Raw genomic sequence first — 25801 nt, forward strand, 5'->3', positions numbered from 1 at the left:
CTAACATTACTCAAATGTGCAACTGTTGACCTTTGCTGCAATGTTCACATGTAGTCAGCAGTATTGCCAGAATCAATTCATGTACTGTTGGCAGAAACTGCTGCACACTATATTTAATTCATGTGGTCTCTTAATCATTAATTATGAATTAAACCTGGACTACTGATCCTCTGTAAAGCAGCTCCCGTTCTCATCCTCAGCTCGGGGCCCAGTGTTAGTTTTGGGTGTTATGTTTGCCTCAGGATGGAAAGAGAGTAGTGTTAGAAGAGATCACATTGGAATAGCATGTGCTAATACAGCTTTTTTTTTTTTTTTTTGGACGCTAACTAAACATAGAACTTGGACTCAGTACTGTGCAATGAGTCTGAATTAAATGGATGTTTCATACAGTACCATTTCACATCTACTGCATTACAGTAACAGTAAATACAAACATTTCTATCTTGTATTTTTATTTCAAGGTAAAGTTTGTATAACCTGCTGGACAACAATACAAAAAACAATCTTATCATACCAGTAGGTGTATGTTTTGAAACTAATAAAAGAAGAGTTTTTAATTGGCAGCATGTGTGGTTAGAATACACTATACGTGTGTGGAGAACGTATTATTTAGTACAGCGTTAACTGAAAGATAATGCTCTAATCTAATGTACAATTTGAAGACTGTAAAATGGTAAAACATACACGAGATGGCTTTAAGAGTTGTTTTACTATATTGAGCCCATATGCCCGAGGGTGTTTCTTATTTAGCTCCCACCTCCCATCTATATACAACATCTCACTCTAAAAATAACTTTGCCTGCAGCAGCGCTGAGAGCTGGACTTTCCTCAGGTCTAATAGTGGAAGTCTGTGTGATTGAAACATTGCAAAGATATCTACAGTGTATAAGTAGCAGCAACATTTACTTGGTTACTTGTTTTCATGTACTGACAGATGTGAATTAGACCCTTATTAGTGTAGCTTAATACTACCCAGTGTACATGAACCCTATATTTCCCTGTCAGCTGGTATCATTCAATAATCACACTTTTTTCTGAGTTGACAACCAGGTCTAACATTATTTTTCTCTTGTCAAAAAGTGACTTAGCGTGTCCAAAGCTTACACATGAGGCCGGTGGGAAGATGGATGAAGAACGCTCTGTAATAGCAGAGCAGTCAATGAATTTCCAGTTTGTTTGTGAAATGAAAGGGAACACTGCTTAGTGCACCTTGTCCCAAGTAAATATTTATCAAAAGCCAGACACAAGGAAATCATTATTTGCCACTCCACCCTTATACCTCCCTCACCTCCTCCTGATGTTTGGACAAAAACAAACAGAGCTGGAGCCAATGCAGGGAGAGTACGCCGAAAAGGCATACAGAGGGCTAGTATATATATTGAGCTGCCTGCAGTGTTTTTGGTTCCTTTCACAGCAGTATAAGGTGTGCCACTGTGTACTGTCCCATAGGATCCACTGGCCTCAGACATGGCACGTCTGGCCCTCCCTGTCTTCCTCGTTCTTTGCTTCTCCTTGCTCCACTTCAGCTCCAGTCGCCCATCTCGCACCAAGAAGGCTGTGTCGGCTCGGCAGTCCGGAGGTAACTATACACATGGCAGAGAGTTCAACAGTGACATGCCCAGCAGCGATGTTCATCTGACCCGTTTTTTTTCTTGCTTCTTCATCAAGATGCAGCTGCAGAGGGAGATGATGTGAATTCCCAGCTTGAGAGGTTGTGGCAGGAGGTGAATTCACTGAAAGAGATGCAGGCGTTGCAGACAGGTACTGCTCTCACTAAGTAAAGGCAGATGAAAGAGAGACAGCAGATTGGTACATGAGAATCATAAGCATCACTGCATTCCATGTTTTATCTCAAGAACAGGTAAATCAGAGATAAAGTTACTGGACAATATCGGTTAATACCAACATTGGTGACGTTGGTTATATTGTAAATGTGTTAAAGTACATATGAATAGTGTCGCTTGTAATTTAGGCCACTGAGCTGTCATGCAAGCCTGTGGACACTCGTGAGACATAATTGGTAACTTGATAACTAGATTTTGGAAGTCTTGGTGTGCGGAGTCACCAGCAGGGGGCAGCAGCACTCACATCAGTCAACTGTAAAGTAAGGGGTTGAATTACACAAAGGGAAGAATGTTAGTAACAAACAATTTATGGGTAATGTAAAACTTCCTAAATTATTATTATTTTGTATAATTTTATGTATTTTCCTGTTTCTGTTTTTTTCCATAAATAAAAAATATAAAACTTAGTTGATCATAAAGAAAATGCTATAAATGTATTTATTTATTGCTATTGTTTATTATTTTTATTGTTAAAATGCCCCCCTTTTCCTTTCCTGGCTAATTCATTAGTCACTGTTCAGACTGTGAACTCTCTATGTAATGAGTTTATGAGTATGGCTGTATGAATTGCTACAAATATAAAAAATGGGGGATTCAAAAAAATAATAAGTATTAAAACAGATTATTTTTTTATCTAATGTGCATCATGATTATTTTCTTATCACAGAAGAAGCTAGTTTTGAACTCTTTGAATACCATATAGTTACTTTAAAGTTGCTCATGAAGTAAGTGCTTTGTGCTTTCAGTCTGTCTCCGTGGCATCAAAGCTCACAGGAAGTGTTATCTTACAATTGAGGAACCCAAACATTACCATGAAGCGAACGAGGACTGCATTGCACAAGGAGGAACTCTTGCAACGCCACGGGACATGATTGAGAACAATGAACTGAGAGACTATGCAAAGAGGAGCGCTCCAGGATCCAAGGACTTCTGGATCGGTGTGGCAGACATAGTGAAAGAAGGCCAGTATGTTGATGTCAACAGCCTGCCAGTCAGCTTTTTCAACTGGGACCGCTCCAAGAAGCAGCCCACAGGAACGAAGAGGGAGAGCTGTGTTGCCCTTTCAGTGGCTGCACAGGGAAAGTGGTACGATGAGGTGTGTCGCAGCCTGAAAAAGTACATATGCGAATATGTCATTCCTTAAAGGCAATGTTGTTGTTGACAACTTGATGATCATTCATGCGGGTCATTAATTAAAATTGTGCAAAACTGTGTTGTCAAATCTGTGGCGATTCATAGTAGAAACATGACTTGTTATTGGTCATGTATTATAAAATTTCTTTGATTAAAATTTGTTATTAATTAGGTTCCTAATTAGTTTTGATACACAAAGAAGTAACTGGCTGCGTCGTATTCACTTTACTTATACTGTAAGTCCCAAAGCCTCAGATGATGACTGAACAGCATGAAAAGTAAGAAATTCTGGATGACGTTACACAAAAATAAACAAAAATGTAAACTGTCGTTGTTTTGTTAAAACTATTTTATTTTATCTATAAACTTCTCAGCATTTCACAACTATTTTTCAGCATTGAGTTAACTCATTTCTTCAGCATCAATTTTACATTGATAACAGTTGTATACATACACACCAGTTCCCTAGTTTAAGGCTCAACTGCTGACCACTGAATAGCTAAATGAAAAAATGTGGGTGGAGTGATTTGCTAATGAGCAGCATGGAAACACAGTAGGGGTTTTACTTCCCTTCCCTGTTGGTTGTTCTCAGGGGCGTTATTACACTGACAGAGCCCAAAGAACCCAAAGAAGTTTTAAACAAATCTTTAGAAATAATGTAAATGAGAATTATAGATATATAGACATCATCTTTATGGGACCCTTGTTGTACTTTATGTTCAACTCTGTTATGAGATGTATTGACTAAAAAGGCAGCAAGTGCGATTCTAAATGGTAAGTAATGCTACAACTCAACTATGAGGCCCTAATGGAGGTGTACGTTTCTGTGCTTTATTTTTGAGATTTATTTTATCTGTGACATTGCAATCTTAGGTAAAAATCTACTTAGTTCATTTCATACCAAAATATTGTAGCATACTAAACTACACAAAAACTGAACGGTGTACAAACATTATCACTGCACTGTACATAAATGGATTTAGAGTCGATTGTAATGCATCCAATCAGTGTATCTTAATCTAGTGCAGAGGATGACCTCTACATCCTGCTAACATTGATATACACTTGTTTGGTGACAATGAAGAAATTACACATTCTATTCTTGTTTCCTTATTCTGTTATAACACATTACCCTCATTACCCTCATGCACAAATGCAGTGCCCCAATCCCCAAATGGCACATTTGTGTGAGGATTCAACTGCAGTGCTAAGAGTGAAATTGAAACTATATGCAATCTAGAGCATAGAGTGAGTCCAACTGACTTGTCTTTGGAATGTGGGAGGAAACCCAGATCACCCAAAATAAACTTGAACAAACACAGAAAAATGCAAACATGCAGAAAGGGGCTGTTATCAAACTCTGACCCTTTTTGCTGTGAGGTGACAATGTGAAATATGCATTTTAACTGTTTGCTTTGAGGTGCTGCTGCAACACTGCAGTGTAAAAATCCGGTAATTTAATTTAAAAAATACAAATTGGTTAACATCTGTGGTAGGCCTATAGCTACAGAGTAACATTTTAAGGGTCCCTGGGCAAAAATGAGTGCCTGTGCCCTTATTAAGCACCCGCTCCGCCCCCTCTCAGTGCACTGTGTACAGTACTCCTCTGATGGCCAAAGACTTTTGGTTTGTGGTAATATGATTAAAAACAAATACACATATGCTCTGTGCTCAATATCATGGATTGTAAAACTACATTTTGTGATTACATTTACTGTGGGACCCACCTGACTGCCTTTACAATGTCAGTTGATATTATGTTTCAGTGTTGCATATTTCCATATTACAAAGATACAATTTTTTGAAATGATCAATGAATTGCCATACAGCAGAATCTGTGGGCCTTGGGCAGTTGCAAGCTTTGCTTGGTTAGTTAGTCTTAAGAATGCTATGAGTGTGTAGTGTGTATTTGATACCACTTTCTTCAGCATATGTGAGTTTTCTTTCATTCCTACTCTGGAGAGATGCATGCAATGTAAGACGGAGGCCATCTTGGACAATACCAACCATCCTCTCCACAACATTCTGGCCGGACAGAAAAGCAGCTACAGGTGTAACTCATCGTCTCATCTCACTACACTGCAGAACAGAGAGGTTCAGGAGATCCTTTGCGCCCACTGCCACCAGGCTGTACAACACCTCAGCCATAGGAAGTGGACTAATCTAACTATTATTGTTTATCTATTATTAACTGTTTTTATTATTATTATTATTATAATTATTATCAACAATGAGCTAAAGGACACATAAATCTCCCTAGGGGATAAATAAAGTATCTATCTATCTATCTATCTATCTATCTATCTATCTATCTATCTATCTATCTATCTATCTATAAGGATTGTTGTAGGCCAGGAGATGCAGATGATTAATGGGTCCCACTCTACCATTCACATTTAGATAAAAATAGCTCTAGTACTCCGTGTGAAATTCTGTTACTATTCATTATAATACCATGTTGACCACTTCACTGAATTTAATCAATCATAATTGTTGTGATCGGACTGAAAGCAGTGCATTGTTGAAATTGAAAGCATCACCAAACTGACCCACATCTGACCTGCGTCGCTCTCGTAGACGGGTTAAACCATTAATGCCGTGTTTTTTGTGTGTTTCTATTATCTTTGTCCTATCAAAAACAACCAAAAACGCACAGACAGTTACCGACGTCATCCTGTCCGCACACATCACGCACGCTTGTCTGGATGGAATGTGACGCCACAGCTCCGTGCGTGAAGTCTCGCGGAGTACAACACCGGCCATTTTTCTCCGTTTACAGCAGGACACTTTGTGCTTGGGCAGTGTAACCGAGATCACTTTTACAAGCTTACAAGTTTTGGCAAGTTCAATTTTGTGATCCAAGCATCCAGACTTACTACAAACAGGACACAAACCATGTTTGTGTTGACCGTTGCAAAGTTTTTTCGCTGACATCCCTGTCCGGATAGACGCTTGTCTAAACTGTCGCACAAATGGAAATGGTGCCTAGCGAGGAGAACCAGTTCGTACCCAAAGAGGTGAGGTTATTACGGACCCAGCCCGGGGTCGGAGAATCAGCCTCTGGCCGTCAGCTGTCACCCTCGCAGATCATTCAAATTAATGATGGCAAAACTTTTGCACCACTTTGCGAGTTTGTGATCTTGGTGTATCATATAGAGGCTAACTCTCAGCTGCTAACAGTTAGCTAAACATGACTTGGACGGCCTATCGTGACATGGCTAACTAGCGTTAGCTACAGCCAACAGTTAGCGACTGCATCTCAGACAAAGTGAGTTTATGTTAGTAGCTAAAGCTTTAGCATAATTATCATTAAGTTATCTAACCTTCTAATTTGGCTTTCTGATAATCAAAAACTCAAGAGCCTTTTAAATGCTGTGGCTGACATTATGTTATCCCCAAACAAAGACGACAATTGTCAACATTAGTGAGCTAACTTGCAAGTAACATTAGCTGGTAGGCTCTGGCAAGCTAATGTCGGTAGCTTTTTAAGTCTGATTAATGGCAACAACTCTAGCTAATTTAGGTGTTTTTGAAGTTGCTAAACCAAATGTAAATAGCCACACCAACTGACATGACTGGCAGCGTTACACTAACGTTTACCCCTAACGTTAGTTTTATAGATATACATACTTTGGTCTCCTCTTGTCCCCGTGTTCAGATTGTTTTGAATGGAACTTGTAGCTGTAGTGTAAACGTAACGTTAGCTTGTCAAATTCGCAAGCTAACGCTAATGCTAGCTACCGCTGTTCACGTAGATGCAGGTGTGTAACATAGCGTTAATATTAATGTTAAGATATGTGGATGCTCCTCATATTAGGATAAACCTGTTTTAACATCCTTGATGAACTTCGTTGCCATGATGAGGGGCTACTTAGCCTTTGCTTGTTTATCCTGCTATGTTGACTTGGTAGGTTGCTAAAGTTAACGTGCAATACGCTACCTAAACAATAATCTATCACTCTGCGATATTCTTGTGCTGTCATGTTTTTCATACAAGTAGAAAATGAGTCGGCTTTAGCTACTGTCAACACCAGTGATGCTTACCAGATGGTATTTTGTTTGTACAGGTAAATTGTGATTATAACATAAACATCCTAGAGGGTTATTATTGACATGGTAGTCATCTATCGTGTTATTTCATACGTATGTGTATCTATAGGCATACTACATGTTATCTGCAGTACCGATATTTGATTATGGGTGGTTTTGTAGCACTTTGTCTGCATTTACGTCAGCTGCAAAGTCACACGTCAAACATGGGACGTCACTTAAGGGCTTGTGGGGAAAATTGGATTTGATGATACAGTGCTGCACGCTTTCAATATACTTACACATAATGATCGTGTATTCTTCAGTTACACAACTTAGTAATGAATCTAGTTAAACCTGGCTTTCAAAGGCTTTATTTTAAACAAGAAAGTTGACTTGCACTTGTGATGAGGAAATAGGTTTGTATTATTTACATATCACTTTGGCAGCAGACTTTAAGCACTTCATCACATTTCGTTGCAAAGTTAAGGTAGAGTCAGTTAATTCCCTGCTCTGCATTAGATTTGACAGCTGTCTGATCTTAAAACATATATTTGGACATTTGGCTTCTGTAAGAATGTTTTCCATCCACTATGACACATAGAGCTGCAACATCAAATTCATTTAATTATCATTAAAAAATAATAATGTCTTTGTATAATTTAGTATTGTTTCACACCAGAGGTTCTTCTGTGTCTTCCGTGGGCCATGAAATGAGAACCACAATTTAAGGGCACATGCAAAAAATGTACCTCTCACAACACTTCATAAAGTTGTGATAGCATTATGTATGAATAAGTTGAAGAAGTTTAGTAGTTTCAAAGATGTTGTATATTGGTCTGTTTTGCTTGTACAAGTCTTAACAAGCCAAAAACAAACAGGCAGTCAGCCTGTGATGTTTGCCCCCACTGTAAGTGGAATTTGTTGCCACCACTGAGGTTTTCCAATTTTTTCAGTTTAAAAGTTTAGGTGCCTTTGCTGTTAAGCATTATAGCCAAAAGCTGACACAGTGCATTGTTACACCTCCTTTGTGTATGACTTAATCAAAACATCTTTCATCAAGGGGAAGATAAAGTTGTCATTTTATGTCATACATAAAGCCTTCTTTGTAGTTTTCACAGTTCTGTTATTTTCACTGCCAGGCTGCGAATGGTCTCTGAACAAATCAGGAATTTGAAGTAGCTAATTTATTGTCTAGAGTCATGATTTAAAAAAATAAAATACAAAAAACATCTAGCAGTTCATATTTCTATGACAATTAAATGTTCATAGCCCCCATAGATTTACCAGCCACTCTCACCATTTGCTAAAACTAGTCTTGGAAGCAGTAGTCCATTCAAATTAATGGCTGGCTATTTGCCAAAGTGTCAGGTATAGTTTACAAAAGTGCAGTCTCTTGTAATAATTGCAATAAATTGTATCTGTATTAGAATATTGGCTATTGTTCATGTCACTACCTGCATCTGTATCCTGTTTTAAGGGGTTGTGTGTGTGTCACGTGCAGTTGTAATTACAGTACATTGTATTAAGAGATGTTGGATACTGGATACTGACATTTTACAACGCTATAGTATTATTATTATTACAGTTAGTTGCATCTGTAAAGAAATACTGTCTGTGCTTTACAGTACTTGTGGCTTCATGTCAGCACCTTGTGATTATATCCACGGTAAAAATAACCTTTAATCTCATAATACACTTGTGTGGTGTCAGCTGCAGCTTCTTTATAGGACCTGTCAGTCACATTTTGCCAAGATCACAAACGTCACAACGAGGTTGCAAAAATGGGAATAACTTGAATATGTTCCTGTAATTATCACCCCGTCACCAGGCAAGAAGTTAATCTGCCAGGCAAAGGTTATAGGTTTTCACATTGGCTTCATTTAGCCCCAATGTGGCTACTGAAGCTGGCTTGTTTTACAACTTATTGTCCCTTTTGTGTGTGTGTGTGTGTGTGTGTGTGTTTTTTTTTTTAACCACAACTATCTCCACATATTACTAGGGTGTGTTTTGGAGTTGCAGACAAAGTATTTTTGATGAGATGAAGAGGATTTCTCAGGTAGATGTGTGTGAAGTGTGGGAGAGAGCGCCTACAATAAAGCATGGTGTTAAATGGATGCATGAAGCAGCACTGTGATGACCGTCATACGCAGGCAATCATCAAGACTTATTCTTCAGTTAAGAGGCAGCTTCACAAGTACCACCTTTATCTAACATTACAGACATGCAGTTAAAAAATGACCATAGACAAATGTATTGGCTGGTAATAACAAACGTGTTTTGTGCTATAAAACCCAAATTCCTGAAAACCATAATCACATTTAAGGCTGGGTATCATTCACCATATACAACGCAATATCAGAGTTTTGGTACTGGCACCAAAATGATACATTTGTTGAGTATAGAGCTGTTTTCCTACAAAATATCGAGTGTTAATTTTTTTTTTCTGCCAGTTTTTGATACTTAACCTTTTTGATAATTGCTTTAAGTCAGCAAACCGTTTGAGCCTGGCCAGGTACAGTAAGTACCAGACTAATTGGAAAACAAACTACAGGGAGTGTTTAGACAACAAAGTGACTCGCTGCCTTTTGAAACTCTTGTTCTACTTGGAAGACAATTTCCGTTGTGTATTTCACAGTTAAATGAAGCGTGAGTTATCAATTGCATGGCATATGTCTTTCAAAGAGTTTTAAGAATAAAGATTGTGGATAGTATGGGAGAATCTTGACAACCTGTTCATGTTTTTCATGCTTTGTAAATTGTAATCAAAGATCAGCAACTGCCCAGGAAGTGGGCTTGTCCAGTCATGTGTAGAAAGGTTTCTTCCTGATGTTTTAGTGAAAGACATTCTTGTCAGCCATGTATTATTTAGCCACTTGACAAGAGTCTGTCTCAAGCAAATTCCTATTCAACCTTGCTGAACCACAATGACAGAAAAGGAAAAGTGAGCTGCTTTTGCAAGACTGTCATTGTTAGAGATAAGCTCCTGCTGGGACGAAAATACAGCAAAACATTACTGTCTGGTCATTTGTCAAGACCATATCAAGATACAACTAGTTACATGGTGTTTTACATGGTATTGCTCTCAGGTAGTTTCAAGGAGAGCAATTCTTTTTCCATGTTTTTAGTCATGACTTAACCAATTGTTGAATTAGTGAATACATACAGTTTTCAATTTAAACAACAATCCTAATTTTCTACTCTATTGACAATACACTGCCTAGTTTTCAGGTACATGTACCAAAATTTTTCCATATCTTACTTTGATGAATAGAAACTGTTTTTCTACAATTGGCAACAATTTTTTCTTGTGTCCTGGTGTCCTTCTGATACCCGTGTGTTTCTAATAATGACATTTGCTGCAAAGCTGCACAAATATTCTAACCTTTTAATTCTAACGCTTAGCTTTTCACCTATATACAGTACCAGTCAAAAGTTTGGACATGCGTGTCTGACTGGTGCTGTATGGTTAATGACAACGCACAAAATACAGAATGAAAATACAGAAAATACACCATGCTGACCTTGTTCTGTTTCTCTTGATTTTCAGATACAAAATGCGGCTGAGGAGCCCAGAGTGCTGTGCATAATCCAGGACACCACCAGTGCAAAGACTGTCAATGAGAGGCTGACCCTAAACCTACCTGCTTCCACCACCCTCTCCAGACTTTATGAAGATGTTGCCCACAAAGCAGGATATGTAAATGGCACCTTTGACCTTGCCTGGGGAAATATTCCAGACATGGTTAGCACATTAATTCAATCACTTTTGTTTGTGCCAATTTGTGATTATGGTTTTCCACATAAATATACTCAGCTGTCGGTATAACTGTGTATCTCTGCTGGGTTACCGTCTGTGATTACCTCGTCAAAACAAAGGGTTAAGTCTAGGTAAAAGTTATATGTCACCTAACAGGTTGTGGAGGAGGCACGGTAAGCAAAAGGTGTTTCGTTCTATTCAAAAATGTTTTATATTCAAGAACTGCTTAAGTGGCTGATGTGTAATTAGAATGGGGCGGGTAGTGATGAACTTCCAGAGAATTATCACCGGACTCTGCATTTCACCTCAGCTGCATAGAGTGGTTTAGTGTCATTCAAATGATTGTTTTTGGATTTACGGCCTGCAACGTTACTATTTTGGTTTAATTTCGCCACTTTCATTAACCTAATTTCCAGCAACAGGTGGAAACTGTTTTCAATGAAAAAGCTCTTAAAAACACTAGAGCTGTACCCGAATCAAGAAAGAAAAAGTATGGGTCCTGGTCATATGTCTGTTATAAAATCCTAGTGCACCATGGTGCGTCTGTCCTGCGTGGCTTCTGGCAGCACTGTCAGCCAAAGAGTCAATCACAAGGGACGGCAGCACAGGAAGTTGTACCAGTGTCTCGTTCAAAAGTAGTTTAGCCGACATCGCTGCATTTAGCTCTGGAGGTGAAAGGCCTGGGTTGCCCTGCCCTCTGATTCCATCAACAGAGGGGTTTTAGTTTAGTGTAATTGAGTTCAAGATAATTATTTCAGGTGAACTTCAGGGTATTCATAATGACGGTTTATGTAGTTTATGTTATGACGCATACAGTAGCCCCTACAACTTTTACATTGGAAGGGTAGTGTCGCCATATCATGACCTCAGTGAAGCTGATTTTGTATGTTTGAAAGTCAGACGGGGCAAGCAGTTTCTTTTTGAAATACTATTCTTCTCTGCCACAAAGAAAACAAAGTGTGGTAAGAATGGTATCGCAAAGAAAGAGAAAACTATAGAATTAATGCATTCTTTATGTGCTCTCTTATTGTTGAGTTTGTTTTTTTCTTGTCTGTTTATCTACATACTATTCCCTTTTCTTAAATGAGCCCAGGCTAATCCTGCTGCTGACCCAGGCCAAAGCCCAGGTGCTGTGTCTGTTGTTATCTCACTGAGTAGGTCAGTGGATTAAGCCTCTGCATGTTTCCACTGCAGCACTTTGCTGGCAGTCCTCAGCTTGTCCAGGAGAAAGACAACTACGTAGCATTGTTCACATGTTGGTTTCAAGCTACTTTCCTCATATGCGTCAATACAGGGAATTCGCTGAGAATGAATTCACTAGGAGTCTAAGCGTCCTTGTAAGTTCAGCTGGTTTGTTGTCTGTAAATTACTTGTTTTGAATATTTGCTGCTGTTGTTTTTCGGCATTGTTGACCTCTGTATAAAAGCTGTCTGTTCGTGTGATTGTTGTTTTTACTCTGCTTCCTTTAAGGCACCACTGGACCATAACAGTGAGATGTCCCTCTCAGATTCAGGGTTTGAGCCTGGTGGTAAGAGGAATTTCCTCCAGGTAACAGACAAAGATGGAGAGCAGCCCCAGATCGCATCGGTGAGTGGCACAGAATTAACAAAAGGACTTCCTAATTTTTTTTTTTTTAAAGAACATCAAACATACAATTTTTGAGTTTTAGGTCTACTACAGATTGACTGTTTTGGAAACTATAGATCTTTTATTAGAAGATTTCTCTCTGTATGCTTGTGTGTGTGTGCAGGATGAGTCAGGAACAGCAGATAGCAGTGGACTGGATGACAGTTCCCAGGAGCGGTTTATTGGGCCCCTACCGAGAGAAGGCACTGCAGGCTGCAGTGGCGACTACAGTAGTCCATCTTACTCCTACTCGTCCATCCTCAACAAATCTGATACAGGTATGTTTTAGTCAGCTGTTGAATATGCTGCATCACTTCTTTTATACAATCCCAACTGACCTTTTACTTCTTGTCTTTTACCCCCACTGTAGGTTATGTGGGCTTGGTGAACCAGGCTATGACCTGTTATTTGAACAGTCTTCTACAAACTCTGTTCATGACCCCGGAGTTCAGAAATGCACTCTACAAGTAAGGAACTATGCTCATAGAAGTCTTTGAAGTCATTTGAAGTTTTATTTGTGATGTGTAATGTTTAAAATTCTTTTATAACTTCTGTGGAACTACAGCTGGGAGTTTGAGGAGTCAGAGGAAGATCCAGTCACCAGTATCCCCTACCAGCTGCAAAGGCTGTTTGTCCTGCTGCAGACTAGTAAGAAACGGGCGATTGAGACCACTGATGTGACACGGAGCTTTGGCTGGGACAGCAGTGAGGGTGAGTGTTTGTGCTCTCCTGTGACTAGACTCACATGCCTTGTCTGCGTGTTTGTAAAAAGGAGAGACCATGTGCCTCTGCATCTGTACACTAAATTACACTTTTTGTGTATTTGTTTTTAGCCTGGCAGCAGCATGACATCCAGGAGCTGTGCAGGGTCATGTTTGATGCCCTGGAGCAAAAGTGGAAGCAGACAGAGCAGGTAGGAGAAAGCAAAAAGTTTTTATAGACTTCTGACAACAAAAATTCAGCCACCAGTCTGAGCCACCCCCCCCCCACAATGGAAACAAAAGACTTACTGTGGGAAAAGTGAAATGGGCCAGTAAGCCCCAGGGTTAGCTGTTTCTTATCTCAGGAGAGAGTTATAAACTGCAAACACTCAGTCCAGTGTGCGTATATACAGCCATGTGGTCTGTACACACGAGCTCCTGGTAAAAATAACATAAATAACAAACTACAACAATGGATTAGTTTACTTTTTGGAGGTCTACAGTAAAAGTGGGGGATTTTAAAGTTTAAAATGTTGATAAACTGGTTATAGTAGAACCGTTTTATCCAATGCCAGATGACGTGAGGATTTAACATTACTTCAACCTTCAGTCTAGAATTTAGATATGCATAAATTTTTTACATTAAGTCTGTGAAAACAGTTATTCTGTTGAGCCTCGGGCCGTTGTACAGTTGTTTTCACATTAGCACTCCCCGTGACTAGTTAACTGACGACGTGTAAAATCATTGGAGATCCCTTTAAATGCTAACATAGCATGTTACTATGCTAACTGTGTATATACAGCTGTATGCAAAAGTTCAAAATGATTGTTTCCTATGCAACCCAACCAAGAATAGAATGGATTCCACTAAATATCAGAAAGTTTTGGATGCACATGTCCTGCAGTCAGTAAAGAAAGTGAAACTGAAAAGAGTCTGGCTTCTACAACAGGACAATTGTCAAAAGCAGGCCTCAATATCCATGATAAACTCTTTCAGGAAACACAGGCTGAAGCTTTGATAACGGCCCTCGCAGTCCCCTGACTTGAGCAGCATTGAGAATCTGTGGGTAGATCTAAAGGAAGGGTTATTAAGTACCACTTTAAGTAAAACTTTGAAAACCGACTTTTTAAGTTCATGAAATAAAAAGTAGCAATGTATTAATTAGATTGTCTGTCTTGAAAGTTACAAAAATTATCCGACACAGCCCGCCTGAGGACTTATCAAAACATTAAATGTAACATAATGAAGGTCAACATGTTAACATTGAGTACTAAAATAAACAGTTCAAAGTTCAAACACCTGAGGCTGACAGATTACAGTTGAGACTGATGGAAGTTGAGCTGACATCACAGAGCTGATCCTGGTGAACTGAGTTTGAGATATCCTAAAAATGGCCACTGTACAAAAGATAATCCCTTCCGATTATGATAACAACATGGCATTGTCTTCCATTAGACCAAATTTTTGATTGTTTTACCCCACTAATGATAAGAATCTAAAAATGGCAAAGCTGATTTTAATCTATTTCATTTATCTATGTTTAATCCATCTAACACTCCTGTCACACAGCGATAAGTCCACGCTGGTGCTTCCTTTAGTAAGAAATGGTCTCAGGGAGAGAAAATCTTGTAGCCTAAACAAAAGCTGTATTGTTACAAGTGAGACATAGTTGAGGAAGCCTGACTGTCATGCTTTCCTGTCCGCAGGCTGACCTGATCAACCAGCTGTACCAGGGGAAGCTGAAGGATTATGTCCGTTGTCTGGAGTGTGGCTATGAGAGTTGGAGGATTGATACTTACCTGGACATCCCTCTTGTGATCAGACCCTTCGGAGCCAGCCAAGCCTATGGCAGTGTGGTGTGTTTTCTCTCTACATTTCATTTGGTTTATGACCATTTAGTATTTAGGCCTTCCTTTTAAATGTAACTGAAACTATACATTTTTTGTGCCACAGGAGGAGGCTTTGCAGGCGTTCATCCAACCAGAAACTCTGGATGGGCCCAACCAGTACTTCTGTGAGCGCTGCAAAAAGAAATGTGACGCCCGGAAGGTGAGCAAAGTGAAAATGTGACATGGGAGTCATGTTCAGAGAATACAGTGTTCTGTTATTGACCTGTCTGATCCTCCTGATAAACGCTTCTCTGCACAGGGTCTGAGATTTCTGCACTTTCCCTACCTGCTGACACTACAGCTGAAGCGGTTTGATTTTGACTACACCACTATGCATCGCATCAAATTAAATGACCGCATGACTTTCCCTGAGGAGCTTGACATGAGTCCATTCATTGATGTGGAAGATGAGGTGAGAGCAGAAATGGCAGTACCTGCTTCATCACTATTTCAGATTTATATTAGATTAATAGATCTTTAGAGTAATGAACATTGTGTGGGTTAACCCAGATATTTTCCCTTCTATCTGTTCACCGTCAACTATGAGCTGTGGGTAAAAGTAAAACGTGTCACACACTCTCACACACTGTTTTTTTTATTTTTTATTATTATGATGTTATGTAATCCATCGGGTGCGGAAGTTCTTCAATGTTAAATCCACCACTGTGCTTCCTCCAGGAATATATAACACTCAGGTTACCTCTGGGTAAATATTTGTACCTTCTCAATACCAACATATCTAGTAGTGATTGAACAGCACATGATACCCCTGGATAAATCTACTTTTGGATCTTGTAGTGACCTTTTAGGCCATTTTTTTTTTTTACTGTTGAGATGTTACCATGTGGAAAGAATATATGTAGCTGGAGTATGTGACATATTTTGCTCCAAAAGCCTCTCACAATATATATATCATATAAATTATAGTTGACCACTGTGGACGGTTTTTAAACCCTTGTCTATTGTTGTTTTTGAAATTGGCCTCCTCTGTAGAAGTCGCCTCAGACAGAGAGCTGCACTGACAGTGGAGCGGAGAATGAAGGCAGTTGCCACAGCGACCAGATGAGCAATGATTTTTCCACTGATGATTGTGTGGATGAGGGCATCTGCTTGGACAGCACCGGCAGCACAGAGAGGGTGTTGAAGCCAAAGGTGATCATCTTGACCGCTCACTGTATAGATAGTGTTGATTGTTGTTACTCTCCTTGGATCGTTCACTGTTTGTGAAAATGCGTTTGACCAACAAAAGCTACAGACGGGGCAAAATAAAGAAAAACCTGAATAAAAGAGTGAGGAAACATTCTGGATGCAGATGTTATCATACTGCACATGAGGGGTTGTTGAATGATGAGCTGTTCTGGAGGCTCATCGTTTTTTTGTTTTTGTTTCTTTATGTTGTGTCCCATCTTTAGTTTCCATCCTTTCAACGATATTGAGCAGCTGTCTGCTGGCAGACACAGCTGTAAAGTGATGCTTGTTACATGAGATGTCTTTCTTTCATTCAGAATGTGTACTGCACTTTCCAGATGATGACCTAGCAAACACTTTGTGGGTCATGGTCATTGTGTTACGTAAAACTAAATGCCAAACTGTGTCTTTTCTCAGTGAAGGTTTTTCACATTTGTACAGTCAGTGTTGCTAATTTCACATTAACCTAGCTCTGCAAATACAGCAAATCTTGAGCTTTATATTTTGCCAATGCCAGAATCTGTTACCCTTCATGTTGAACACCAAAGCAATACACCTTGGTTGTTGCTTTTATCTGAACAGTACGATTTTCCCCCATGTAATTCTCAGAGTTTGCTGACCTTTGAGCTGTTCTCTGTCATGGTCCATTCTGGGAGCGCTGCGGGTGGCCACTACTACGCCTGCATCAAATCCTTCAGTGATGGCCAGTGGTACAGTTTCAACGATCAGCACGTGAGCAAGGTCAGCCTCAGCCCTTGAGTAACCGGTTTTGTCCTCGTACAGGACTTAAATGTCAGGCAGAATGACTCACCAGACTATTATCAGTGCTAGTCATCAGTTTGTACTCTTGCTAATCTAAGCAAACATTGTCCTTGTCACTTTAACATTTTACTTATTAACACTGTAAGATCTGTTGAATCATTGTCAGTAACTTTCTGTGTATTTCTTTTGGGCAGATCACCCAGGATGATATCAGGAAGACATATGGGGGGTCCTCAGGGAGCAGAGGCTATTATTCCAGTGCCTTTGCAAGGTAAGTGGTCTCTCATATCTGTGTTCAACATTCAGTGGGTTGACACACATCACATGCTTACAGTACATTGGTTAAGGGAATAGAATAGTAATGAACCGGAACCTGTTTTTTACATCTGTGTTCAAAGGGGAAACTTGTTTATTCTTGTTCATTGTACTTTGAATAGGCAACTACTCTTAGGACTGAAAAAACAATCTTCTCTATCCTCTCTATATATATTCCACTACATTCATTAACAAGACACTTTTTTCTCCCAACAGCTCTACAAATGCATATATGCTGATTTATAGATTGAAAGATCCCTCAAGGAATGCAAGTAAGAAATTCATTCAGTTAAGTCTGACGTGGATAATGACAAAATTACTGAGATACCAACACCACAAACATGATGCTCAGTTTCTGTCAGTTTTCTGTATGTTTTTGTCAAACAAGTTTCATGTCTTCATTAGGCTACAGTTTGAATTCATTAAATATTTTGCAGCGGATCACTGTTGACTTGGGTTTTCCAAGCGAACAGATGCAAGTGAATAAATACCAATTTACATTTATTGATTATTGACATTAATTAAGCATCTTCTGATCTCTTCTGTACATCAATAGAGGCTCCAGTCCAGTGTCATTTATGGACAGATATCATTTACAGACACTAGGTACAGCCTGCAGTCCACCTTAACCAAGGGTATTTTTTCTTTGTGGTATGAGTGTTAGTAGCTTGCCAGAGGCATTGCTTTGTATTTTTCTTGAAGAAAAAAAAAACATATCTTGGGTTTAGTATTTTATGGGAGGTCATTCAGTGCCATTATGTTGGTTGTGGTTATCCTCTCCGAGTCCTTATACTCTGTGATAAAGTAGATTGAGCTCTTGTCCTGTTAATGTGATTAACTAATGTACTCTGCAGAGTATTTAGCTGTGGACGACTTCCCGGAGCACATAAAGAGTTTGGTTCAGAAGGAGAAAGAGTCTGAAGAACAGGAAAAAAGACAAAGGGAGATTGAACGGAATACCTGCAAGGTGTGTGGTCCTTTGGCTCGGCTTTGGCTTTTTCTAAATAAGTTGAACTTTTCTTAATCTTACACTCTTTACTTTCAGATCAAGCTTTTCTGCATGCATCCTGTAAAGATGATGATGGAGAGCAAGCTGGAAGTGCACAAGGACAAAACTCTCAGAGAAGCAACAGAGATGGCCTACAAGGTTTGTTGGGTTACTGGTTTTCTTCACCATCTGGTTTTCCAACAACATAGCTAATCGGGTCAGCAAATAATTAATTATTGAATGTTGGAGTGTCCTTAAATTCTTTAACAAAGGGGACTTCTTCTTGCAACCACTGTCCCACACAAGAATAGTGTAACATTGACAAAAGCATTGTAAGTGTAACATTGACACATGTCTTCTAATGTTAAGACTAAATTTTCCGTTTACAATATTAAGCAAAAATATTCCTAGTTCTGGGCAATGTCTATTTTTATAAAGTGCCTTACTATACTTGGATCACTGTTGTGGTTATTTGTGTATTCTGTACCTCAGCTGATGGAGCTGGAGGGTGTCGTCCCTCTGGACTGTTGTCGCTTGGTCAAGTATGACGAGTTCCACGAGTACCTGGAGCGCTCCTATGAAGGTGAGGAGGACACACTCATGGGTCTCCTGCTGGGAGGAGTCAAGTCCTCGTACATGTTCGACTTGCTGCTAGAGACCCGCCGGCCAGAGCAAGTGTTCCAGCCTTACAAACCTGGAGGTCAGTAGTCTGCTACTGTTGAGTCAGACTTTTGAGTTAGGAATGTCTGAAAATGTGATTGAGGTAATTATCTCGCTTTACATAATGTTGTACTTAGTGCTGCACAGGTAACTGTGTGCAACCACTTTTCAAAAATGATTGAAGCCCGTGTGGCATGACCATGTAGACTCTGATGGTTGGTGTGATGGATGTAAATGTTCTGAAAACCAAGTAAAATAACTGCTATGTCTGTACGGGTGTGTTTCTGCTTTTCTACAGAGGTGATGGTGAAGGTTCATGTTGTGGATCTGAAGAGTGAGACCATCGCTTCTCCAATCAGTGTTCGGGCGTACCTGAACCAGACGATCACTGAATTCAAACAGCTTATTGCACAGGTTTCCTTCTCTACCCAGTTTCTTCACTGTATCTTCTTTTGCCTTTTCTCCTCCTTTCTCTTTTCCTCCTCCATTTTAAACATGAACACAGAAAATTGTGTAAACTAGATTGAGTGATGTATGTGTGTGTCCCCCTCCCCCCAGGCTACAGGGTTATCTGCAGAAACCATGCGTGTGGTCTTGGAGCGCTGCTACAATGACCTTCGGCTCCTCTATGTTCCAAACAAGACACTGAAAGCTGAGGGATTTTTCAGGAGTAACAAGGTCTCTTCGTTTTCTTTCAATTCTGACTTTTGTGATTCCGTCCAAAAAAAATTTAGCTGTCAGAGAATTGACTATTGGTACACTATTAACATTAAATTAAAATTTCATCTGTTTTGTGTTTTTGTTCTTTATCAGGTGTTTGTAGAGAGCTCTGAGTCGACTGATCATCAGGTTGCGTTCACAGACTCAGTCTTGTGGAAACTGTTGGATCGTCACGGGAATACGATCCGACTCTTGGTCTTACTGCCTGAACAGTCTCCTGGTACCTTGGCCAACAGAACTCTTTGCCAAAAAGTCAGAGGTGACTCTGATGTGCCCTTTGATGGAGCAAAGGGTAACAGGAAATCCGTAGAAGCTATACTCGAGGAGAGCACAGAAAAGCTAAAGAATCTGTCTCTGCAGCAGCAACAGCAGGGCTCCAGCACCAGCACCAGCGACAGCCAGAAAAGTTCTGATGCCAGCGACTTTGAACATATCGAGTCCCCAACCCAAGAGGCTGACTCAAACTCTTCACTCTGCATGGCCGCAGACAACAGAGAGTTAGAGAACCGGATCAGGGCCACAGCTGGGACCAGCGGTGGGGCCTCCTCTGACCCGGAGAACCACTTTGCCTGTGAGGAGCGCTCAGACTCTGAGGTGAACAATGACCGCAGCACCAGCTCAGTGGACAGCGACATCCTCAGCTCCAGCCACAGTAGTGACACACTGTGTAACGCAGACAGCGGTCCCATCCAGCTGGCCAACGGCCTGGACTCGCACAGCATCACAAGTAGCCGACGCTCCAAAGCCCACGAGGGCAAAAAAGAGACCTGGGACACTGCTGAAGAGGACTCTGGAACAGACAGCGAGTATGACGACAATGGGAAGAGCAAGGCGGAGGCTCAGTACCTGTACTTCAGAGCAGAACCTTGTTCTCAGGATGACTCTTCTTGGGATGCACAAAAATGTACGTCTTTTATTTATGATGCAGTGTAAAGGATGTTCAAAATTAAATTATGTTTAAATGATATTTTCAACTTTAATCAAGACAATGTTTTCTTGTAGCATAATTAATTCCTTATTAGAGAAAAAAGAGGCAAAGTGACAGACATATTCAATAGATGTTTTTCCTCGTTTTATAAACAAAATGTTTAATTGTTTTCTTGTGGTCTGCTTCAGGTTTAGTAGTTCATGTGGACAAGAGAATAACATTAGCAGCATTTAAACAGAACCTGGAGCCCTATGTAGGAGTGACCTCGACCCAGTTCAAGGTGTTTCGGGTGTACGCCAACAACCAGGAGTTTGAGAGTGTACGGCTCAATGAAACACTTTCATCGTTCTCTGACGACAACAAGGTCAGTATAAATATTCAGCATTTCTTTATTTGATTTTGGTAGTCTGCCTGAAGGTGACCTAATACTTGAACTAACACTTAACTTTTAATTTTCCATAGATAACCATTCGACTAGGAAGAGCACTGAAGAAGGGTGAATACAGAGTCAAAGTGTATCAACTACTAGTGAATGAACCAGAGGTAAAAACTGAATAAATTTTCTGTCACAGTGATCAACAGGGCTTTGGTTAAAATGACCTGACTATGTCAGAAATATAATAATCCAGTCACTAGGTTTTCTTTTATTATTTATTTTTTATTTATTTTTTTCAGCCCTGCAAATTCCTAGTGGACACGGTGTTTGCCAAGGGCATGACTGTCAGACAGTCGAAAGAGGAGCTGCTTCCTCAGTTGAAAGAGCAGTGCAAGCTTGACCTCAGCATTGACAGGTATGATAATAAAATAAATCACAAATCTGAATACATGACATTCATCTTCAAATAAAATTTAGATATGTATAAAACAATTTATTACTGACATAGACATATAGACATCATAGAGGATAATGTAAATCCTTAGTTAAGTGGGTACAACTGTATGTGTGTTTAAAAGTATAAGTATAAATTAAGTACAAACTATATAATGTGTGTGTGTGTGTTCAGGGTTCGTCTCAGGAAAAAGACATGGAAGAACCCAGGCACAGTGTTTCTGGATTACCATGTCTATGAGGAAGACATCAGCATCTCCTCCAACTGGGAAGTCTTCCTGGAAGTCCTTAATGGTAACACTTGATGTTTCTTTCAAACAACAATGGTTATTGTACAAAATGTTTTTGTACCTTAAGGCTTATAAATTAAAACTAAAGCTGTATTGCCAATAACTCCTATGTTACATTTTAACTACTTGCAATAAAATCACTCAAATCCAGAGTTCAAAGGGTTAAATTATCTATTGCCTCTAAAGACTCACAAATCAATGTCATTTTTTTTTTTCTTTTGTAAACCTATGCCATTAAACTGCAAATGCCAGCAGATAAATGTAGTGCTGGAAATTGCACCCAAAGCAAAATGCACGAAGGTGCATTTCACTTATTCCATTGCCTGCTGAAGTTTCAGGATGTACGGTACAATTACTGCAGAACTTGATCCATGTTCCTCTTATCTGTTTCTCAGAACCAGAGAAGATGAAGTCCATGTCGCAGCTGGCTATTCTGACCCGGAGATGGAGCCCGGCTACAATGAAACTAGGGCCTTTTAAGGAAGTGATTCTTGAGAGCAGCAGTGTAGAAGAACTCAAGGAGAAGGTATGTCAGGTGACAACATTAAACACTATTCATTCTGAATGATATTTATGCCAATTTGTGACTGATTTCTTTATTTTTTTTTTGTAGCTTAGTGAAATGAGTGGTGTTCCTCTTGAAAACCTGGAGTTTGCAAAGGTATGTGGATTCCTTTACCTCAAGCAGGGCCTCATTTTCTTCATATTGTATTGCTTGACTTGTAATCCTTCTGTCTGCTGTGTGCAGGGTAGGGGAACGTTTCCTTGTGATATTTCTGTGTTGGAGATCCATCAGGACTTGGACTGGAACCCTAAGGTGTCAACTCTTAATGTGTGGCCTCTGTACATCTGTGATGATGGAGCTGTGGTATTCTACAGGTAAAGGAAAACTCAGAACAAAGAATGTCCACATTCAAACACAGGTTTATGTTTCTGTCTTCTCAGAGTTTTGGCCAAATTTCTTTGGCAGACACACAGGATTATAGTTGAGTAGTCTTGGCCATAATATGTCATAAATGGTGTTGGACTATGAATACCTCCTTGTGATTATTCATTTGATCTTATTGTTTGGGGTTTAGGCATGTGCCAGTATAAAACTTTAATAGTAAGCTTGTTGTGCTGCAAGGTGTCTCCATGTACACATTAGTATTATGAATTAATTACAGTTCTGCCAAAATAATGCATTTTATTTTTAAAGATGCAAGTGTTTAAAATTATTTGAAAGTAAACTACAGAAGAAATGCAATGACACAGAAGATAGTGTAAAAATTCAGTTACTTTTGCAGCATAATAAATGCTGTGCATACCACTATGTTGCGTTTTGTGACATAAGAGGGGTTCAGTTGTTGGGATCATGATATTAATGAGATGTGAAACTACTGTATAACTATGTGCCTGTGCTGTGTTAGATTCCAGCCACCAGATTTTTTTTTTGTATCCGTAACTTAAAAGATGAAGTCAACAGATGTGACCTCACTGAACTGCAGCACAACCTCTTAGTATATTAAATGTTAAATATTTGTGACTTGAGATCAACATAACTGTGATCTTTGTCCGTGCAGGGACAGTACAGAGGAGCCTATGGAGCTCTCGGACGATGAGCGCAATGAGCTGATGAAAAAGGAGAGCAGCCGTCTGCTCAAGACTGGACACCGTGTCAGCTACTCACCACGCAAGGAGAAAGCCCTCAAGATCTACCTGGACGGAGGCCCTGCCAAGGACCCGGGGCAGGACTGAGGCACAGAGAACCACTCCTGGTTATTTGGATCATCTGGCTGCTGTAGCATAGCAGCTAGGCTTCAGGTCTCAGTCTCAGTGTTGGGCCTGATAGTGACTTGAACATCAAGCAGCGCTGTGAGACGTGCTCTCACCCTCCACTCTGAGCCCCAGGACTGGCTCAGAAACCCTATTGTGCACTATAGTGTATTGTACTGTAAAGTTTAAAGGGAAGTACAAAAGCTATTCAATACAGAAAAGAATCAAATACTGTGTAGAAAAATCAATTGAACGTAAAAGCTCCAGAGATGGATGCAGAGATGTTAGGACCGTGAAACTGGGCTGGAAGGCATCCATCCCGTCTATTTAAGTCTCCCGTCTTATCTACATCAGTCTCTTTCATTCTCCTGCCTGTCACTGCGTGTTTCTCTTCCTGTTTTGGACATAGTGTCGATTCTGATTCAAGTGTGACCATCTTGTAAGTCCATATGCTCACACCTTTTTGAGCACTGCTCTATTAGAGAAATCATTCTTATCTTACATTGCTCACCTTCCTTTAACAGTACATACAACCAAGAACTACTTATCCAGCCTTCCCCAGTCTCACCTCTTCTGGCGAGATAAACCTCACTCTCTCAGTGACTTTGACAAACTGAGGCGTCGTTCATTCACAAGATTTGATGACTCAAAAAAAAAAGCAACAATTAAGAATTTGTAAACTGGAGGTTGTTTCTGCTCCTCTAATGCTCCTATAATGCCAGAGTAATGTGTTATCATGGGTTGTCCTTACTGCTGCTCTTTGTGCTTTATAGGAGCTTTGCCTCTGTTACATCATTTCCACTAGATTTAGTGAGACATAGGCTATTGGTCCTTTAAATACAAAGTACAATGAAACAAAACCAAGTAGACTATGTTAAGAATCTCCTTGATTTGTTTTTGTTTGTTGTAAATTATTATTTTGCTCCAGACTTGATCATTCAATTAGGTCTCATGAGGCACCAGGCACACATCTGTGGTCCGTATTAACCTTTTAATTTAGAAAGTGGATTTTTTTGTCTGTTTTTTGCACCATGTGAACCGGGTGTACATCTCTGGTGTCATCTGCATGTGTGTGTGTGGTGTTGTACTGAGGGGAGGGAGCTCTCTGGGTTTTTGACAGTGTGTGAGGTTGTTTTTGGCGCTTCTACCTGCTGCTGCTGCTGCTTGATAGACTGACACCAGAGGGTGTAGAAAGCCCGCTGGACTTCTCAGTCTGCCTGGGCAACTGCTCTGAGGACTGAAGCTCAGCATCCTGGCCCGCCTGGGCTCCTGATGCTGTCACCAGCTATTCACTGTAGAAATGCCAATATCTGAAGAAATTCTTTTTTTTTTTTTTTTTTTTTTTTGTTGTTGATGTTTATTTCTTTGAGATTTAAATCCTGTGTGAAAATAGTTTAAGATGATTTTAGAAATTAAAATGCATTTTTTCATAACAGGTTTCTGTTACTGTAAATTAAAATGGCTTAAATTAATTAACTTTATGTTAAATTTATATGACAAATACTGATAATTTTCAAGAATAAGTGTTCTGGTGTTTACAAAAACAATTTTTTAAATAGTTGTACAAGCTTAAGAACAGACATTAAACTTTACAGTTGTAGCTGTTGGAGCAACTGTAACAGTAACAGTGACAAATTAAAGGAAAAACCAACATAAAGTTTCTTAATGAGGTGTTGGACCACCACATGCTGCCAGAACAGCTTCAGTGCTCCTTGGCATTAATTCTAGTCTCTGAACCCTACAGGAGGGATGGAAGCCGTTCTCTCAAATGATATTCCCTCATATGGTGGTGGAATCTAATGATTCAGTGACCCCTCGTGCCCTCTGGATAGGGGCGTTGTCATCCTATTCCTCCACTAATTTTTCAGGTTTTTCCTTTAATTTGTCACCTGTATTCACACATCAGGTGTGGTTTGTATTAGTGTCACACTGGTCAGCCCTTTTATTGAAATGGTAAGTCACATTGCCGTACATAGATCAGATGTTGGGTGTTGTGAAGGGACTGACAATGTTTTAAAAAGTAATGTTTAGGACGACAGAAGTGTGTAACATAAGCTGGAGGGGCAGGTGTGGACAGCAGCCCTTTGACAAATCAACACTTGCACTGAAAGTAAAACTGCAAGTTGTGTCTATGGTGACGGTTAAGAAAGTAATTCTTTTCATTTTCTGTTCAATATTATTTTAAATTTTGAAGAAGAGAGTAAAAAAACAGCTGGATTTCTCATGTTTTAAGTGTGTGGAAGAAAAACATTGAATAGCTATAGCCCCAGTTAGACAGTTGGGGACAAAGCTGCAGTCTCAGTTTAGTAATGGGGAAATGTTTCATTAAATTTAATATTTTTAGTAATGTTTAAGGCTACACTAGAACTATAAATCTTATGT

General features: G+C 39.7%; 2 protein-coding genes across 2 annotated transcripts; both read left to right on the forward strand.

The window, feature by feature from the left end:
* Window positions 1–485: 485 nt before the first annotated feature.
* On the forward strand, window positions 486–3340 carry clec3a (C-type lectin domain family 3, member A). Its single transcript, XM_056372350.1, has 3 exons — window positions 486–1579; window positions 1669–1761; window positions 2591–3340. Exons 1-3 carry the CDS (start codon window positions 1468–1470, stop codon window positions 2986–2988), a joined length of 603 nt encoding a protein of 200 aa, XP_056228325.1. The 5' UTR covers window positions 486–1467; the 3' UTR covers window positions 2989–3340.
* A 2373-nt stretch (window positions 3341–5713) lies between these two features.
* On the forward strand, window positions 5714–25636 carry usp47 (ubiquitin specific peptidase 47). Its single transcript, XM_056372329.1, has 28 exons — window positions 5714–5995; window positions 10558–10752; window positions 12238–12354; window positions 12518–12671; window positions 12764–12860; window positions 12959–13104; window positions 13227–13306; window positions 14802–14951; window positions 15049–15144; window positions 15244–15396; window positions 15978–16136; window positions 16782–16913; window positions 17129–17205; window positions 17466–17521; window positions 18104–18216; window positions 18295–18396; window positions 18730–18937; window positions 19196–19311; window positions 19456–19575; window positions 19711–20521; window positions 20734–20909; window positions 21008–21088; window positions 21221–21336; window positions 21550–21668; window positions 22060–22190; window positions 22278–22325; window positions 22413–22543; window positions 23227–25636. Exons 1-28 carry the CDS (start codon window positions 5951–5953, stop codon window positions 23399–23401), a joined length of 4104 nt encoding a protein of 1367 aa, XP_056228304.1. The 5' UTR covers window positions 5714–5950; the 3' UTR covers window positions 23402–25636.
* The last annotated feature ends 165 nt before the right edge of the window (window positions 25637–25801 follow it).

The sequence above is a fragment of the Seriola aureovittata genome, chromosome 1, assembly GCF_021018895.1.
Source record: "Seriola aureovittata isolate HTS-2021-v1 ecotype China chromosome 1, ASM2101889v1, whole genome shotgun sequence".
Taxonomy (NCBI): domain Eukaryota; kingdom Metazoa; phylum Chordata; class Actinopteri; order Carangiformes; family Carangidae; genus Seriola; species Seriola aureovittata.